The following is a 19,723-nucleotide window of genomic DNA, read 5'->3' as shown; positions in this document are numbered from 1 at the left end:
TCATCACCTCATAACGAGGAGCTGTTGTTAAAATAGAAGCAGGCTATTAAGAGGCCCGAGCTGCCTACTTTTCTGACTTATTAATAGTGACACAACCCAACACTATTAGCCAGCCTGTACACCTCCCTCCTCCTGTCATTCCCACCTAATCCTCGATTGGCTGTGGATTTTTTTTATCTACTGTTGTAGTCAAGATCGATGGTTTGATGTCCTATTTTCCACTGTCTGTTTTAGCATCCACACCATTCAGCCATCCTCCAGTCTGAATTCTGAATTTGTATCTCAGGATCTCCCTGCAGACCCTCGTAAATGCTGTAGCTCATATGCGTCCCTCCTCTGGTCCATGTGAGAGAACTCCTACAAAATTCTTTAAAATCCATCTTTCCTGTCTCAGGCCCAGCCGCTTTGCCGCTTGTTAAAAAAAACCCTCTCTAGATGCAGTCCAGTTAGAGCATTATGGATCAGTCTCCTTGAAAAAATTCTCACTAAATAACTCCTGAAGTTGGTTTAGGGTCATGAAGTCTTGTGACAAAACCCGGATTGAACTTTGTCATCCTGAGACTGCTTTACTGAGAAGAGCCGATTATATTATTATGCATGCAGTCAAAGGTGAATGCTCCATTGTCATCCTACTAGATCTGACTGCTGCCTTTGACACCATTGATCATGCCATCTTACTTCACAGGTTGCATAACTGTGGTGGCATTTCTGATACAGCTTCCTATTTGATGAAGAGATATTTTAATGCCTGTATCAACAGTCATCTTTGATCTGTATGTGACTTTTGACCAACATGTTTCTAAGCTTGTTCAGTGCTGTTTTCTTCAGCTAAGAAATGTCACTTTCACAGATCTCAAATAATTAATTCAAACTTTCATTTTCTGCACCTTGATTGTTGTAATTCCCTCTGCACGTGTCTCAGTCAAGCTGCATTTACAGCTGGTTCAGAATGCAGCTGTCAGGCTATTAGCTAGCACGAGCCAACAGTCCCACACTAACCCTGATCTCTGCTTCCCTCCACTGACTTCCTGTAAATTCAGAATAAACTATAAGATCCTGTTGATCTGTGACCTCGCCCTCACTTGCATTTCTGATGTCCACGTTCTGTATTCCACTTCTCGACCACTCTGATCCTCTAATCTCTGCTTTTTATCCATCCCCTGCTCCAACTGCAAAACCAAAGGTGACGGCGTCTTTGCTGTTTTAGCCCAACCCTCGATCAGACTTGCTGAATCTGTTTCAAACAGCTTCTTATAACCCATCTTTATAGACAGGCCTTCTTATAGAGCTCCCTCCCGGCTGTGTTTTGGTTTGTTTTTTTGTCCAGTCTGTCTTCGGTTGTACTGTGTTTTATATTGTAATGTGTTTACCTCATTTGTTGTGTGTGTGTGAAGCACTTTGTAACTGTCTTTTTTTTAAGTAATGCTATATGATTAAAGCTTTACTTCCTTTCATTTGGCCAGTCACTGAGGCAAATGCCATTTTCAGTTATCGTCACACTGGATGACATTTTCAGTTATCGTCACACTGGATGACTTGATGTAGAGACCCAGTGAGCAACTGATAAGACGTGAGTCCTTCATTTGTTTATGTATTATTCCCTTCACTTTAAATGAGACTAAAATGAGACACTTCTGAATTTTGATGTAGGCTTTTAGCAAAATGTAGTGGACAGAATATAAAGAGTTTAGGCATTCAAAAAGAGTAAAAGTAAATATAGATTGTAGATTGCTTGAGATGTATTTTGTCAAATTAGTGTTTACAAGGTTAAAAATGACCCGTTTCAAAGTACACATTTGTATTGTTGCTGAAAACAACCAATTTCTGAACAGTGCAATCATTAAATACTCAAATATAGTCTGTATATTTATTCATTAAGAATGAAAGATTTTTAATGACTTCCTGACATTTCTTTATAACTACAGACTCAGGCTTATTAGAAAGTGACTGATTAAGTACATAAGTCATTAGTGAAGGGTGGTGAGTTTCTCACTTCATAATAAGACATCGGTCTGCATTTAGGAATCTGAACAGTATTATGTTTTACTGAAAGATGATTCTAATATTTTGTCCACGTGATTTATATCAATGTAATAGCATGTTGATGCTCCCCACACTGAAAACACACCACTGGTACAAATGCAGTGGCACGCCGTGCATTGCTCCAGCCTTAAAGGATAACTTTCGTTTTTTACAACCTGGACCCCTTTTCTAGCATTAAATACGACCATTTACTCACCCAGACAACTTTGGTAGCATTTGGAGTTGTTTTGAAGAAATTAGCCCCCAAGTACTCGGGGCATCCATGCGCAGCCTCTATATAACGCATAATCTGCAACGAAACTCATATTCCAATATTTTGTTCTGATATGCTGGTGCTATTCCCCTCTGAGCCGGCGGTCGGCTAGTTTAGCTGTAGTTTGGCACAGCTATGTTTCGCTCGCAGCGCCCGGCGTTCAGTAATGACATCATCCACGTCAGAGGTAGTTGCCTAGAGAAGCCGGATATTGATAACATGCCACCACAGGCACAGAGGGGAATAGCACCAGCATATCACAACAAAATATTGGAATATTAACGGGTTTCACCGCAGATTATGTGTTATATAGAGGCTGCGCATGGATGCCCCGAGTACTCGCATTATGCAGATATACGCGCCGCTCCTCTGGGGCTAATTTCTTCAAAACGACTCCAAATGCCACCAAAGTTGTCTGGGTGAGTAAACGGTCGTATTTAAAATGCTAGAAATAAGGTCCAGGTTGTAAAAAACGAAAGTTATCCTTTAAGTGTTGCCACACAGCGCATCGATGGCTCCACACAGCACACAGGCCTCACAGTGCACACAGTACTGTATTGAGAATATAAAGTGGACTGCTGCCTTGAAATCAATAGTCTTCTCTGACTTATTTTACGTGACTCCTCATACGAAGAGCCAATCTCCCCATCTATTGTTCACCAGTCACTGTCATTTTTAATATATCTTAATTATGCTCGATTGGGGGTATTTTCCAACCATAATATTAACTCTCCTCATCCACTGACACAGTGTCAAGACCACAGAAAGACAGGACGTGAAGTTGCTGTGTGCACCATCCACTTCCTATACACTGTCACATGCCTTGAAACTATTTCTGCGTACACAGGAAGCATGTTAAGACAATGTTTTGTCCTTTTAGACGATCACTGTGTCAGATTAGGGGATTCTATGGTAACAAATTCCTTCCGTGACTTGGTCTAGAGCCAATTATGCCTTGCTATCTTTCACAACTCGCTTGCGTAGGTGACTGGGAAAGAGGCGCCACAGACAGACTTAACGAACAGCACCAACAATGAATGTGTCCATATGCGAAGCCGGAGCCATTCATGGTCACTGGGCGGTGACCCTAACCCTAACCCTTCCTACAGGGTAGAGAGAATGTGAGCATCATACATATGACCGAGCATGGTGATATCACACCAAAACATGTGATTGATGTATATAATGCTCCTCACAAGTTCACTGAAATGAAAGAAAACATTATTCTTGTCTTGCTTTGCCATGTTTACAGTTGTTCAGTGAGAATGCTCTGCGCTCCTGTGGATCAGCTTCACTCTACACTGTGTAGAAGTTGTCAAAGTAGATACGAGAAGGCAAGGAAAGGCTGGCTAGTCTTTTTGATGGGACTGCAAGGGGGTGTCCCCGATGCCGTGTTGATTGGAGTATTATTGAGCTGATATCACGTCGTCTGATTTTGACATAAACAGTTGTCTGATGGAACAGATATGCCTGAATTTGACTCATTCTAGCTGCCCACAGAGGCTTCATCATGACTGGCATGTCAAATGTGCAACCACAACCCATTGAACATTTTTTGGCTGTGCTCATGCATGCATATACCACTGGTGGCCAAGTGTAATCAGTTACTCATTACATATTTTTCACTAAATTATATCAATTCGATTCACTCAACCACTTCTTTGAACACCTGTACACACATCTTTGATGTCTGAGCTTTAGGTAAATTCATTTCTCAGATGAAATCCTCCACCTGTGTTTTAAAGGTTATTCCATAAGTTTTCAAAAGAGCTTTTCTCCACTGTTGGTCCTTTTATTTTATTTTAAAATACTAGTCTGTATCTATTGCTCAGTAATTAATAAATCTCATTTTCATCTGAAGTGCTTGTTAATCACAGAAAAGTTTTATATTAAAAAACCTTATTATATAAAGGTGCCCTTCAGCAGCTCGAAACCTCCACGCCTACATGTTGTATATTCCAGCAACTTCGTGGCAGCTAACAAGGATGGAAGAACAGCATCAAAATGATGACTGTGGACTCGCTATGAATGTCTTCCAGAGGAGACGGTCTAAAAATGTGTGCTGTTGTCCCCAGATAACCCCCCTCGATATATGACATCAGGCTTTTTACTGTGCTTTCCTGTTTGACCCCTCAGAATAGCTTTTAGCACATTTTTCGTTCTGACAAAGTCGGACTACACGTCCTAATTTTTTTTTTTTTTTTTCTGGCATAACCCAGTCCTAGCCTCCTCCTTACACCTCCAGACCAGTCTGTGCACTGAACACATTACAGTGATTGTGGATCGGGCTGTGAGTTCTGCCAAAGCGCACCTGATGCCACCGCTGTACTGTGGTTTAACACATAATGTGTAGACACTGATGGAGCAGCTGATGCGCTGCCTTCACTATGTGGCCAGTGTGACAAGGTGTCACCATACAGCACCGGTGGACTTTAGTCAGTGCTGAGCTTTACAAATGTTCTGCATTGTCATCTGAGCTACTGAGAAGTCAGCAGTGTGTAGGAAGCAACTCCAGTTGAGGGGTTTAAATCTTATCAGAGCCCAGTATAAGCACCGCTCTATCCTGTGAAGCCCTGAAACTATGACCACCACCACCCTGTCTCCCCCACACTCTACCTCCTCCATCCTTCACACCTCCCCTGCAGTCAGCTGCTCCCAGACTCCTCAGTTCTCCTTCACCAGGGCCAGCCAGGCCTCAAAGGAATACCAAGCGCCAAGCAGGCAGGAGAATCGCACAGCGGAGGTGACTGATTGAAATTCACAGTGTGAGCAATTCCAATCTTTTGCATGTTGTTTCTGGCCGTCTGGCTCTCGAGCTTGTTGTGGGGGAAGAGTGTGACTAGCAGATGTATCACTGTGCAGCGATACAGCAGAGGTCCTCTCAGGGGTCCTCGATAGTGGGCGAGCTCTGATTGTTTGGTAACAACGTGTCAGGGGTGGGCGGGGCTTCCACTGACTCATGGATGATCCATCGGAGCTCATCAGCACCGAGGTATAGCTCAGATTTTATTTTTAGACTCCCTTTTAAAGGATTCCCTTTGCTTGCTGCCACTTCTACCTGTCAAATGAATACACTTTTCCATCTGTTTGTACAAAGCTGCTGTCGATTGAGCCACTTGCTAAAATCCTTCCGGTCTGGACGGTGAGCAGAATTTGACCTCATCTTCATTTAACAACTGCTTCTTTTTCACTCAATTTTCCAACTTAGAGGACAAGCAGTGATGGTTGGTCCACTGGTCAGCCTGTCGTACTTATGTGCATGATATCTCAAAGAGGGGCCAGACTACCACACATTTAACTATACGCAGACACTTTGGTTTATAACAAGGCATCTAGAAAACTACATGTTGTACCGTACAGTAAAGTGGGTGTCAGTCATTGTATCACGGTGGCCATGGCCCATCCTTGTCGTCAACACTGGTGGTAAAACAAGACCGGTCATACAAATACCCCAATAATGGCAAGGAAGAACAAGACAGGAAGCTAAAACAGGACAAAACAGGTGATACAGGTGAGAAACAGTGAATATGAACAGAACTGTGTTCACAAGAACTCAACAGCACAATGTTGTTAATGTGAGATAATAGTCCATGCTCATTCATCACGATATGTAAAAAAAGAAAGAAAATAAACCGTGGCTTAAAGTGGCACTCCATGGATTCTAAGCATCAAAAATCCAAACCGTAGTCATGTTCTGTAGCTTGTGGACACTGTTGTATAATGCCTTCGGTGGCTGTGGAGGTTAGCTCAGCTTGGGCTTGAGACTACAAATGTCCAACAGAAAACCTGTGTTACCAATTAGAAAACACCAGCAGTGGAAAGACATGGCCTTTACCAAGGCAGGGGGGCGATAATGAAAAATGCTACTGAGTTGCATCATTGGAAATGGATCCAGAGTTTTGGGGCTTGGTCGTGCAAGTTCTGCTGGACACTGTGTGTGTGTGTGTGTGTCTGTGTGCCTCTGTGAGCGGTTTATAACAATCAAAAGACGCTCACATAGTCATGACTGATTGGTGATTGACTGGTTAGTGGGATTCTGTTATTAGTGAGTGCAGCTATTTGAATGTCACGTTGTTGATTGTTTGATGCATTAAAGGTGTTCCTAAAATGAAACTGTCCATATGCTTCACGTTGTAAATCACAGCTGCACATTCACGCTGAGTGTTATTCGCCATTCCAACAGATCCCTAATGCAGAGTGCCAGCCTTGCAGTCTGTAATTTTGGTGGGTAACATGATGGAGCATTAGCTGGCCGTGATTTCAGAATAATCCCTCACGTCTGTTGCGAGGACATGTGATGCGGCTAAACGATGACGCATCAGGCTGAGGTTTAGGACTTGTTAATCTTTCTGTTGTGGGTGTTTTTTTTTTTGTGTGTCTGTGCGCATCCACATTCTGGATGAGAATGGTGTGTCTGTGAGCAGAATGCATTCCTAATCATAAAGCATATGTACTGCCACGGCTGATCAATAGTACAGCATGTACAGTGCTTACCCCAAGACATTTTAGCAAAGTAAAGTGAAAGTTTTTTTTTTCCTTTTATTGATTATACACTATAATGCTAGACAGTACTCCATTCTTTGAGTTATTCAATTTATATTATCATAATAACTGATCTCAAGCATATACAGATTTACAATCACCTCACAGAAGCAATATAAGACAGCATTCTGGCTATTTAAAGACTTAAATCCTGATTAGATTATCAGTGTAAAAGTTCTTCACATAGAAGACACTATTTCTGTCTGTCATGACTTTGGCCAGGGAGACACACTGGCTGCAATCCAATTTAATTATTTCCTTACAATAAAACTTTTATTTCTAGCAGCAAAATTAGCTTCTACCCTGTCTACTTCCCTGGCTCTTCAACTCTCTTTAACCCTGCTCTGCACAGATGTGATGGCTGATGTTTTTCAGGTATTTTTCCACTGTGACACTTTGACTTTTTTCAAAACAGATACAGAATTGTAGTGACATCCTCCTTCTGGCTGCAGTGCACTATGGCCTGTCTGCTTCTCCTGCCATCAGCTACATGTAGATCAATATTTGAGTAGGATATGAAGCAGCAGGGGTGTGTTTGTGCAGCAGCTGCCTATCTCTGTGGGGCAGCCCGGTATCGTGGCAAGTTGGAGGTTAGCCTATAGGGGAAGCGAGGCTGCTGCCTTGCGTGTGCGGGTCTGTCTTAACCCAGTCTTCCAGCGGACGTGTTGGAGAGTATGAATATGGCTGCACCTTCAACCTTTCCCCCCGGTGAAGCTTCTCAGTAAAAACATGAAGAAACAGAGGATTTAGCTGCGTTGCACTGTTCACCTCTATCACACAGCTGTTAATACTCAGTCACTCTGCTGGTCAGATGAAATCTCGGCCATATAAACCTGAGAGCAGGCCCAGAGTCCTGCAGGGGTTGGTTAAAGGGGTTGCTTTTCTTCTTTTTTTTTGATTTAAGTAAAAAAAGAGCTATATAAATCCACTTTTTGTCATGACCCGTGCTCTGCACGTCGGTTTTTTGTTTTTCCCATTGTGTCTTGTCTTTGCCTGGTTTTGGTTACTTCCTGTTTTATTTTGAAGGTTCACGTTATGTGTCTTTGTGTTGCTTTACTTCCTGTGTTTTCCCTCCCGTGTGATTGTCTGATTGTTTCTACCTGTGTGTCATTAGTGTTTCCTCCTTGTGTATTTAAGTCCGTGTCTTCCCCCCTGTCCTTGTTGGGTCATTGTCTGCGTTACCTTGTCTTGTCCCCTTGCCGTCGACCACAGCCACAGTCATAGCGCCCATAGTGAGTGTTTGTCGTGTGATTTCTTTGTCATGTCCGTGTCGCGTTCCATGTAAGTTTGCTTCATGTCATTGTATCTTGTCATTCTAACAGTCTATGTAAGTGTGTTTTCTTTGTTCATGTCCAGCCGTGATTTAAGTGATGGTATCCTTGGTTCGTCTTTGTCTTTTATTTGCCATGGTTCTCGTTAATTTATCGTCTTGTTCTTGTCTTTGTTCATGTTCATGTCTTGTTTTATGTAGTGTTCCCCGTCCTTAGTGTTGTCTGCTATTCCCTTGCTGTTTTTGAGTTTCCCATGCCATAGTTCTGTCATGTGTGTTATTTGTTTGTACGTTAATAACTTAGTTTCTGTTTTCTTTTCATAGTTTTGTAGCTTGCCGATTTGTTTTCCTCGATAAAGAGTGATTTTCTGTTTGATTACTTTTGTTGTTCTTGTTTTTTTCCGTTTTTAGGAGTGTATTTTGAGTTAGTTTTTCTTATCTAGTTCTTTCAGTTGTTCAGTACCGTTTTCATAGCTTTTGTGTTCTCCTCCTTCGGGAGCGTTTTCTGTTCTTTATTTTATTCCCTGATAGTTTGTTCCTAGTCGTGTCTTGTCATAGTTCCGCCACGTTTTGTGTTAGTGAGTTTCTTATGTTGTCTTAGTCTTGTCTCTAGCTCTGTTGTGTTGCGTGTTTGTGATAGTCTATGTTGTCTTGGTTCTTTGTGTGAACCCCGTTACCCTAGTGTCTTTATTCATAGTTTCCTGGGTTTTGGTTTTCCTTGGTGTTCCTTGTGTTTAATAAATTCGTCAAATTATATCTACGTCCTTGTGTCTGCGTCTGGGTTCTACCCATAGCCTCCATAGATTCCCCTTATATCCCACCTCCCTTACACTTTTTATGGAAAGGTGTGGTTGAACAACTGTAAACCTCCACACCAACATGTTGCATATACCCAGTGTCAAATCCTAACTAACAGTTAGTGGTGAGGTTCTGACTGTACTGGTCTTTAAATGTTTGGGCTTTCTCACAATATAATGTTGCTGCAACTAGACTGCATACTGTTAAGCAACCCTGTCCACTAAAAGTCCTATTTATATACAGCTAAATGGTTTTGCCTGCAGTTTAGGGAGCGTGATTTCTCAGTATGGATGGATTATAGCCATACAAAGTGATGTGTGGCTATATTTAACTGACGCTGAGTCGCCCAATCAGATCTTCAAACCTGCCCAATTCTAATGAATGAAGCCCATCTCTATGAATTCCATTTGAGAGATTTACTTATTCACATTAATGGATGCTTGTTTTGTAAAGTCTTTAGGGGTATATATAGGGGTGTGTGTGATGATTCTTAAGACAGCATGCAAACAGCTTTGCCACATATACAAAAAGGGAAACAAAACAATTTTTACCTGTCCAATCAAATAGGAACATCCCACCTGGGCAGAAAACTACCCAATCTGGCAACACTGACAAAGCACCAGACTTTTGAAAGACACTTTTTAGACTGGATCCTTTCTTTCAACAAGTGTTTGCAGCACTTCGACTTTGTCACATGTGTTTAGTCTACTCAAATGGTTAAGGTGAGTAAAAGATGGTTTTGGTTAGATATTGTAAAAGTAAACACTCCCTGTTGATTTTTTATAAATTAAACCAACACTAACCATCAATTTTCCCAAACTCTAACCAAGTGCTGTAAATATAATCATACAAATACTATTCATGCTTACTTTGAAAATACATTTTCACAAAACCTTTTGCCCAAATGTGCAGCATTATAGTTACTTTAAAATGCATTTGCTGTTCCAATTCACAGATATATAAATGTAATTACATTTCAAACCGCTGTTGGTGTGGTGGCTGTTACATCAGTATCTTCTCCTGTGTCCACAGGACCCTCTGTTGGCCACTGTGTGTGGAGAGGACGATGGGGGTTAGCAATGTGTATTTCTTTCTGCCACAGTGTCTTTTTTAGTATTAGTAGTGAGGGGTGCCAATAATTTCATATATTTTAAAATTCTACACTTAGGGTCATTGAAGAACTTTTCAAAGGCTGACATTCATCACTCGAAACTCCCAGATGATCATGCAGTGGTAACACTCAAAACTATCCCATCCGCTGGCAGGTTACTTATGTTATAAGTTTTGAAGGTTTAATATGAGTGTAAAAGACTTTTTACAGTGCATTTTAGCCTTAATTGGACTGGTTCTTCCAAACTTTACTGTCCGTAATTGTTTTGTTCATCTTCAGGTGTGTTTCAGTCGTCCTCCAGCACTGACAGTTTGTCATTCTTGACTAGAAAATGGTTACTTTCACATAAAATGCATTAAATATTATTAAAGTGTTTCTTCAAAATATCAGCTCGACTGTTGTATAAAAATACTGGCATGCTGGCTAGTTCTATTTAATTTCCAGTCTTGTCATAATTCAGTAAATACTCTCTCTCTGTGTGTCTTTCTTCCAATCTTTTTTCCCAGACACTCCATGCAGCAGCAAACCAACAAAGTCATCACCAGCACAAGCCAACTCATCAAACAGCTCTCTGATATAATCAGCGGCTCTTCACGGGTATTTTATGCTCCCCTTCCTCCCTCATTCACTGTCATTTTGAAGAATAAACGGTTGATTAAACAACATTTGAGCTAATTAAAGCTAATCTTGTTTTGTTGCACAGCAAGACCGTCTGCGCCTGACCAGACTAAAGACTGAACTGTCAGAGTCTGTGCAGCGCTATGGGGATCTGCAGAAGGTATGCACATGTAGAATATCTCTGTTTGCTTTTATGATTTCATTGGTATGGTCAATGAATTCTTAATTACTGATAAATGGATGGAGCTGCTCCTTTGGCAGACAGTTGTTCATATGAACTGAAGTGCTACTTTGTACATACGGGCAAAATAAAAAATGTGTGACTTATTTTATTATAGGAATAAAAAGACTTCTTGACTTTGCCTCTTCATTCGCTCTCTTTCAGAAAATCGCAGAGCGCTCAAGGGCCTTGCTCCCTCCAGCACAGAAAGACAAGAGGAAGGTGAGCTGATATGGAGGGTGAAAATCCGCCCTTTGTTTCACTGTCATTCATAAAAGAGCAGGATGATGAGATGGCATTTCTCTGCTCGATTGCATCCTCACAAGGGCTCCTTTGAAGCTCTGTCTAGTCTCCAGCACTCTGTTATATTACAGTAGACTCCATTCATCACATCCAACTCTTACGCACTGCTGAAATGCCTTTTTTTTTATCTGAATCGAAATTGGTTACCTGCAAGAGTTGATTTTCACCGTGAAGCCCCGTGAAAGCTAAAAGAGAGGCTGATAATCTGTAATTGTGTTTTGCAAATGAAAGTCAATTCATGTGAGTCAGTCCTCATTTTTGATTACTAAAACAAGATAATATAAAATAAAACTTATTGATCTCTGTTTGTATATGGGGTGATTGCAGCAGCAGAACTAATAAATGTGGAAGAAGCTCTCTTCTCACCTGCTGTATAGGTCCACGATTACCATATCTGAAATATGCTTTGCAATAGGACTGGACTGTATATTCACATTATTCGAAATCTTAATGTTGATATTAATATTGATATGGATTAGAAATGTTAGCAGTCAGACAGTGATAAGATAAGATAAAATAAAACTTTATTTATCCCCAGCCAGGGAAATTTTAGCCAGGGTATTACAGCAGCGCTGATAGCAGCAAAAAAAAAAAAAAGCAATTCAAAAAAAATAAATAATAAAAAATAGCATAATAAAAAAGTTGACTATATATATGTACACATAATGGCATTGCCGCAATAACTGTGGAGAAAAAAGTATGCTCCTTCAGATTAATAATGACAAATAGTGTTCATTCTGCACAGTAGAATAAAATATACAAAACAGTCGAAAACAAATGTAATAGAGCACAAAATGTAAAATAAATATGTAATATTGCACAAAATGTAAGGATATGAGTGTATGTTGGCATAAAGGACAAGAAAAAACAACAGATTAATGGCAAACAACATCAACACAGTCTTATGTTATGTGATAGCAAATGGAAACTGAAGGAGGCCAATATCAACTACAGTAATGTCCAACTGTTAACATAAAATAACTAAATATCTTTCAGTTTTGCAACACAAACTGACCATGTTAAGTATCTGTAGGGGTAATAGTATTGGTCAGTGCAAAAGCTCAACATTTATTGAGAGAATGAAGAAGTTATAAGAGGCTACTCTGAGCGCTCTTGGCCACTGTAATAATGGCCTTCAGAAACAAAAGGCAGAATTCAAAGTTTTGGTTTAACATTTATCCGACCCTTGACCAATTGGCCGCTGTGTGATCTGTGTGGATGAGAGAGCAGCGAGAGTGAAGAACCATTTTACTCACACAAACACTCTAAAATCTATCTTTTTTACGGAACGGAGAATCCTATGTATTATGGTTTTATGTCCCTCTGAAGGCATATTGTCGAGCTTTTATAATGCTAGCGTTAGAGGTAAATGGCTTTGGAGGCGTCAAGCTGGATGGTACATTATATAACTCTAACCGCCCTTAATGCATAGCAGCAAGTTCACTAATCAGTGAGTACACTGAGGAAGAACAAATTGGTGAAACGACTGCAGCACCGCGTGTGAGCAGTGGCAGTAGGAACGAGTGTATTTTCTGCTGGAGATGAAGTGGAAGGCTTTTTCAGTCTGTGGACAGCAAATGATGAGAGGCGGCCTGACGTTCGGGATGCCATACATATGCATTTAGACAAACATTTTGCAGATCGCTGCCGATGCTATTGACTGCTTTCCACCCACATCTCGAAATTCACATCATCAGAGTCATCTGTAATTGACAACAGGAAACTCGAAAAACTGTGTGAAGTTTTTAGCAGCATGTGAACTTCTACAAAAAGGTGTCAGAATGATTGTCTTCAGCCTCTTTCCCATCTGTGTGATGTACTAATATATTCCAGAGTGCATGAATGTGGAGGAGTGAGCGCGATGTTGCAGAGTTTGTTGAGGAGCGGTGAGTCAGATTGTGGCCAGTAGATAGAGCGCTGTGACTCAGCCTGGGTTGGTCCTTGTGCTCTGACCCACACTGGCCCCTCTATCATGATTTAGCTGTGCAGTCAGCCACACAAAGGTGGAGTGCATTAGCAATGCAAAAAAAAGTCAAGCAGGCCTTTCTCTGACTATATGTTGCTCCCCTTTCCTCTGCTTCTCTTTGCACATATAACAAAGTGTGTTGGATGTTCAGAGTGTACAGATTTTCATAGATTAACTGCCTCAGTCTCAGCCAACTCCTACATTTCTCTGCTCTAGACTAACATGCACTGTTCAAATATCAGTAACTGGCTAGACCAAAATGGACACTCAGCTTCGTTGAAATGCCTGTTCTTTAATTAAAAAAGAAAAAAAAAACAAAAAAAAAAAAACAGGGGTTTGATTTGAACTTTCCATTGTTTTAAACACAAGCTTAGCATTGAAATTTCTGTCATTGCTGTGGTGGCTGCAGCTATGTTTGTCTTTGACGAGAAATAGAACAGAAAAGGAAGATGCAGAAGAACGTTGATGGTCTCGGTTGAGGAATGGCCGTCGTGTTCTCTGAGGACCTGGAGGTGGTGGAAGTATTCAGTGGCTTGTCTGACACATGCACATGTAGGTCGCAAATGGTGGCAGCTGATGTTTCACAAATATTAGTTGAATGCAAACTGCAGATGAATTTATGCATCCTGGAGGGCTCTCACATGCATGCATCCTTCACAAGTACGGCCACCACTTTAATGATGTAGCTTGTCATCATAAAGCTAAATACTCTATACACCGCTGAGTAGTTTAATCTATAAGAGTGCATCAATAATGCTTCGTGTGTAAAATGCGAAACAACCAAATACCAAGTAACTACAACTGTTAAATAAATGTAGTGAGGGAAAAAGAACAATATATCCCTTGAACTCTAAAGGGATTGACGCCGAAGTTGAAAAAAAACCCTCTTTGTTCAACGGAATACAGTCCAAAGACGAGACATTTAATGTTCAAACTGATGAGCTTTACTATTTGTTGTACATATAAATACATTCTGAAATTGATGCCTGAACGATGTGCCAAAAAAGTTAAGGCAGGGTCATGTTTACCACTGTGTTGCATCACTTTTTCTTTTGACAACACTCAGTAAGCTGAGGACACAAATTATTGAAGTTTCACAGCATTAGGCACATGTTAGAGAGGCTGTCTGGCAGGAAAGCTTTGTGCATCGATGGGAAAAGGGCATGTTGCTGCGGATGGGTTTACACTGGAGTTAGTTCAAAGCTCGATGTGTCTCCCACAGGTGCTGAAGGATACCTTATGCGTCTGTATGAGATGCCACAGGGCGATATTTGATGCTGTGGGAATGCATATGGATTGGGATGGCGGCATCTGTTGCTCCAAAACCTGAGTGTACCTTAATGGTGCCTTCACAAATGTGCAGGCTATCCCATGCCATGGGCACTGACACACCCCCGTACCATCACAATGCTGGCTTTTGTTCAACGGAATACAGTCCAAAGACGAGACATTTAATGTTCAAACTGATGAGCTTTACTATTTGTTGTACATATAAATACATTCTGAAATTGATGCCCGAACGATCAGGGTTGTATACATAGTTCAGGTTTGTATTTCAGTACAGGAAGTTGGTAAATGTAGTTGGTTACTTTCCACCTCTGTGACATGCATGCACTTTGACTGAATTTGAATATGTGTATACTGAGTATTTTCTGTAGATAACCCACATTTTATTTTTAAAATGAGAACCGAACGCAAAACACCAGCCATTTAGCCGCTAGAATGTTTACTACATAAATGTTATACAATATATGTTGTAAAACTGTAATCGTAACCAAATTCAGTCCTACTAGTGTAAGAACTAGAGCAGTACTTGCGGTCTGAACCAGTGACTTATATTTAGTCCAGCTGCGATGGGTATGGTCCAGTTCTACTGTTGCAGGTGACAGATCTGTATGCCAGCGAGCGATTGCTGCCAGCTCCAGGGTTTTCAATGTCAATACAACATCAGCAAGGAGCAAGAGGGTGGCTGCAGCTCTCATGGCAGCGTACTGTCATTGGCCACCTGCCCTGACCATGGCAACCACAGAACCACAACCAGGAACGTGCTGCAGAAGCCAAAATCACTGATACACTTTATCATCAGTTAGCAACAACGATCAGCCTCAAGGTTGGTTATCCAGTCAAGGCCGATAAATAATATTTCGGATATTTGTTAGCAAAATTTGCATTTGCAATTCTGCATTTCAGTGTGTTCACACGGAAAGCAAAGTGAATTTTCACCTCATGTTACTTGTGATAATTTAACAGCGGGGTCATTTGTATTCATTCATTCTACTTGCACGAGTTGGACCTCGGGATCATTTGTGTTTATTCACCACAAACAGCCAGAATACCATAATGCGGTAGCCACAAGCTAGGGACCGAGCATGTGTGTGTCTGCGTTTGTGTTCAGCCTCTGGCTGAACTCGGCAGAGACTCTGGCTCTTTCTGTTGTTTCCCTCCAGTCCCTCTACTTGAAGATAAATCCACTTTTTAATCCCAAAAGTATAAAAAATAAACTCCTGTCCCACCGGCAAACGGCTCTGGATCAGAGCAGAATCTGGTGTTACTCCAGATATTTATTCCTCCAGAGTTCCCTGGTGCTCAGCTGTCTGTCGGTAATTCAGCTTTATTTTTGGGCAAAGCTCCTCCTTGTTCACGCTGCTTGTCCAGAAATGAACCCGTGTCTTGCATCTGCTGTTTGTTAAGGTGATGAGGTCTCGACATGACATTACTTGTGTGTGTGTCCTACAGAGTCCTCAGACCCCATCCACTGAACAGATCGAGGAGGGTCCGCTGTTTGGAGAAGCAGTTGGCTCGGAGGGAGGGGCTCAGGCTTTCCTGTCCGAGATCAGTGAGGAGGACGTCAAGGTGCTTCGCCAAAGAGAGGAGGCCCTGCTGCAGATCGAGGTAAGAAAATTCAGTTGAGCTTTACATAGCCGCATGGGGAGTTTTCAGTTTTAAGATCTGACAAAGGACCTTGACCTATCACTGCAAAATCTGAGCGCTTTCACCAAAAATATTCATTCAGAACAGGATATCCTCAAACTTCATGTAATCGCTCCATTTGGTAACATGGAATGTACACCCACACTCAATCCACAAGATTTCAAATCATCAGTCATCTTATCAAAGTAAAGGCTGGTACATGTTTCACACAAGAAACACAAATCAGATTTAAACAATCTCAAATTTAAACAATAATATTTTCATCCACATCATCCACAAATAGAAAAACTTCACTTGTCCACAACACATCAATTACTGATCCAGACGGAAGGTTTATCCTTATTATTGCATATACATTTATAGTCGCCTGTGTTTACAACCCCGACAATCCTTTTTCCACGACTTTTTCTCCCTATTACATGACTCAACAAATATCATAATAGCTGGAGGCTTCAGTACTGCTATCAACCACACAATTGACCACTCAAGTACCTCTGGTACCTCAAGAAACCAGCACTCCACTGAAAGAATACAATTTTTGACGATGTGCCGATAGTTGGAGAATGAGAACTATGTCATTGAGAGAACATTCATACTTGCCTCCCTCCATTAATCTTCCTCCAGAATAAACTTTTTTCTAGTAAGCAACTCACTCACCCAACGCATCCTAGAAAGCCCAATTAATTCAATCATGACCAGCAAATACTCTCCGATGTCCTTCAATAAACACCCGAGCACACTAGGCCTCCTCCAAGATGGTGCTTTAATATCCTTTAAGATGCTTTAAGATCCTGATTTCAATGCACAGATCAAAAGAGAGGGACGTCCTTCCGGGAGAGTAATGATTCTCAGGGAATCTCGCCATCGCAGTTGTGGGAAGCAGGCAAAGCAGTAATGAGAGGTCAAATCATATCATGTTCATTGCACAAGAAACAACAGTGACAAGAACTGGAAAATTCCTTAAAACAAATAATTAAACAGCTCATGAGCCAGTGAAGAGAATGAACTGAGTCAACTTTAAACCCAATTAGAAACTATCAAACACAAAAAAAAACATGGTTCCTTATCCAACTTTGAGTACACTAACAAATCAAGGGAGCACCTGGAGAAATCTACTACAACACAGAGAGAAAACAATCATCCTGTCCATCCTTAATTCTACAGGGCTATTACTCACATTCCACGAGATATAAGTAAAGGCTTTCAATACATTTAGAGCAACTAATACTCCTCATATCACACACCCAACCAATCAGAACAATACAGAGAGAGCAAGTAAACATTTTAGATGCTGTGAAGATCTCAGTAAAGCCCTGAATAAAATGTCAAATCACAAATCACCTGGACCAGATCAACTTCTGAACTCTAGAAACACCTCTGGGTTATTTTATCACCACAGTTTTAACTGCAGAACTTAAAGCTACCTCCACCATACCTGTGCACATGACAACTAATGTGTGACGCTTCTGTAAAAACCCAGTAAAGACCCAACCCACCCTTGCACTAATCAACACTGATTTTAAAATGAACACTAGCGACCAGAATAGAGACGGTCACCCCTGTGCTAATTCACTCTGACAGGCTTCAGAAAACACCCGTAAGCTTTTAACTTAATCAATATATCACAACAAAAACAAAACAATGGCAAAACTGTGTCAGTAGATGATGAAAAAGCATTTGACAAAGTAAACTGGACCTTTCCATTTAGCATCCTACGCAAGTCTGGTTTTGGATAGTCGTTCATCCACTGGATAGGAAAACTGTACACCTCACCTGAAGCCACAGTAATCACACACGGGGTCACTGAGCTTCACACTCCATCTGGAAACCAGACAAGGACTGCTTATAGCAGCAGTTTGACAAAACAATAAAATTGAAGGAACTGAGGATGCCACTTCAGAACATAAAATTATTTTTGTTTTACGTAGATGATATATTATTATACTTACAGACTACTTTACAGACACTAAGGGAAACTTTAGATATCATCAACAGCTTATGTACAAGAGACTGGAACAAATCGACCAAACCACCACTGTCACAAGATTTCCCCTCCCACTTCACATTGGTAATATCAAATATTTAAGCATTAATACCAGGCTGTCAGAGCTCTTCAACCTCAATTATAGCTCTTTGCTAAATATAAATAAATAAAATGACTTCAAATGCTAGACCAAGCTACCACTCACTCTCATACAGTTAAAATGAAAAACTTACCTTACAGATTAATTGTTTTCCACCCCCTCTGTCAAATGGTTCAAAACACTCGACTCATTAATGACTCAATTTTACTGTCAGAACAAACAAACAAACAAAAAAGACAGCCCAGAGCAAGATCAAAAATATCCAACTGGTGCTTCTAGTTGTGTTAATTGCTTTATGTGCGTTGACAGAAACTAGCACAAGCAAAAACCAACAGCTTGAGATATCACAATCAAAGGAACCAGTTAGACACACAGAAGCAAGCAGCAAGTACAATGACTGAGGTATCTCAAACAAGAACAACCAGACTCCGGTCTGTTAACCTCATCACAACCTTAACCTGTCCCGGCAAGACAACCTGGCAAACAGGTGGTGGATAGCTACGACTGTCAGTACTGGGAGAGTGATAATCGAGAATAGGCAATAATAAAACTGCCGGGAAACTGAACAATGGCAGGAAGTTAAATGTAAGGGGATGTGCGAAGGAGAGTTATTGCAAAATAAAATGGGAGTTAACTAGAGTCCATGCACGTTGTCACACAACCATGCTAGCATTTCCCCCTGGTATTAAAGCTAAATCTTAGAATGTCAGCTGACATACCAATGATGTTACTCGATCTTTTTACATCATTTGAAAAATCCATGAAGGTACCTGTTGACTGAGATGTGTTTAAAATTACTTGCCGTGCATTTTTCAGGTCTATCTACTCATTCATAATTTCTGATAAACTCCAATCAAACCTTAAAATGTTCCACATGGACATTGGACATAATGGGATTGATTCAACTTTTCAGTGCCATTCATACGAATCAAGCATTTTCCCACTTTTCTAACTCTTCAGATGCTATCAGCTACAGCTTCATACAACAGTACGACAGCTATGGCAGTTTAGCTTTCACCTCTTCATCCATCTCTATTCGTACTCTTTTTAACTATTATCCACTCATTTATACCTTAACCCAAAAACTTCACTGAAACCTTAAAATATCCTACATCTTTCACACATTATTGGTATTATTGAAGTTTTACAGCCGGCAGTGCAGTTTGTCATCAGCTTTTCAACATCAAGCATTCACACCACAATTTCTTCAGAAATTGCCTTTTCTGGTCATGACTGATGTTGAACAAACGTTGGATTTTCAACCATAACTGACACTGAACCAATATTGATTCAACCGTCATCTTCAAAGTCAGTCTGCAGATCCAGTTCAGTGGATTATATATTGAAACAATGAAGTGAAACAATAATGATTCAAGCAAGGCGGTCGCCATCTAAGTTTTAGTTGATTCAAAATTGAAACACAGTTTACTGGACTTTTCTGTTCTGTGACAGATTTTGCAATAAAAATATTACCAAGGCAAGACATTTAAGAGAAGAGACTGAGTGAAGTCCCACTAGCGGGTTTTCTCCTGAAAAACATTCCTCACAGATTTGAAACTAGGAGACACAACATGCCTAGAATGC

The 19,723-nt window shown here is 40.8% G+C and overlaps 1 protein-coding gene across 1 annotated transcript in view; it reads left to right on the top strand.

The window, feature by feature from the left end:
• Window positions 1-19,723, top strand: part of tsnare1 (T-SNARE Domain Containing 1) — a 136,304-nt gene that overhangs the window by 31,572 nt on the left and 85,009 nt on the right. The window contains exons 4-7 of the mRNA XM_041942404.1: window positions 10,524-10,647; window positions 10,721-10,795; window positions 11,021-11,077; window positions 15,861-16,016. Coding sequence (XP_041798338.1) covers window positions 10,524-10,647; window positions 10,721-10,795; window positions 11,021-11,077; window positions 15,861-16,016 — 412 coding nt within the window. The remainder of the gene's footprint in view (window positions 1-10,523; window positions 10,648-10,720; window positions 10,796-11,020; window positions 11,078-15,860; window positions 16,017-19,723) is intronic.

The sequence above is a fragment of the Chelmon rostratus genome, chromosome 8 (genome assembly GCF_017976325.1).
Source record: "Chelmon rostratus isolate fCheRos1 chromosome 8, fCheRos1.pri, whole genome shotgun sequence".
In the NCBI taxonomy this organism is placed as follows: Eukaryota; Metazoa; Chordata; class Actinopteri; order Chaetodontiformes; family Chaetodontidae; genus Chelmon; species Chelmon rostratus.
This window is presented reverse-complemented; position numbering and strand designations above follow the sequence as displayed.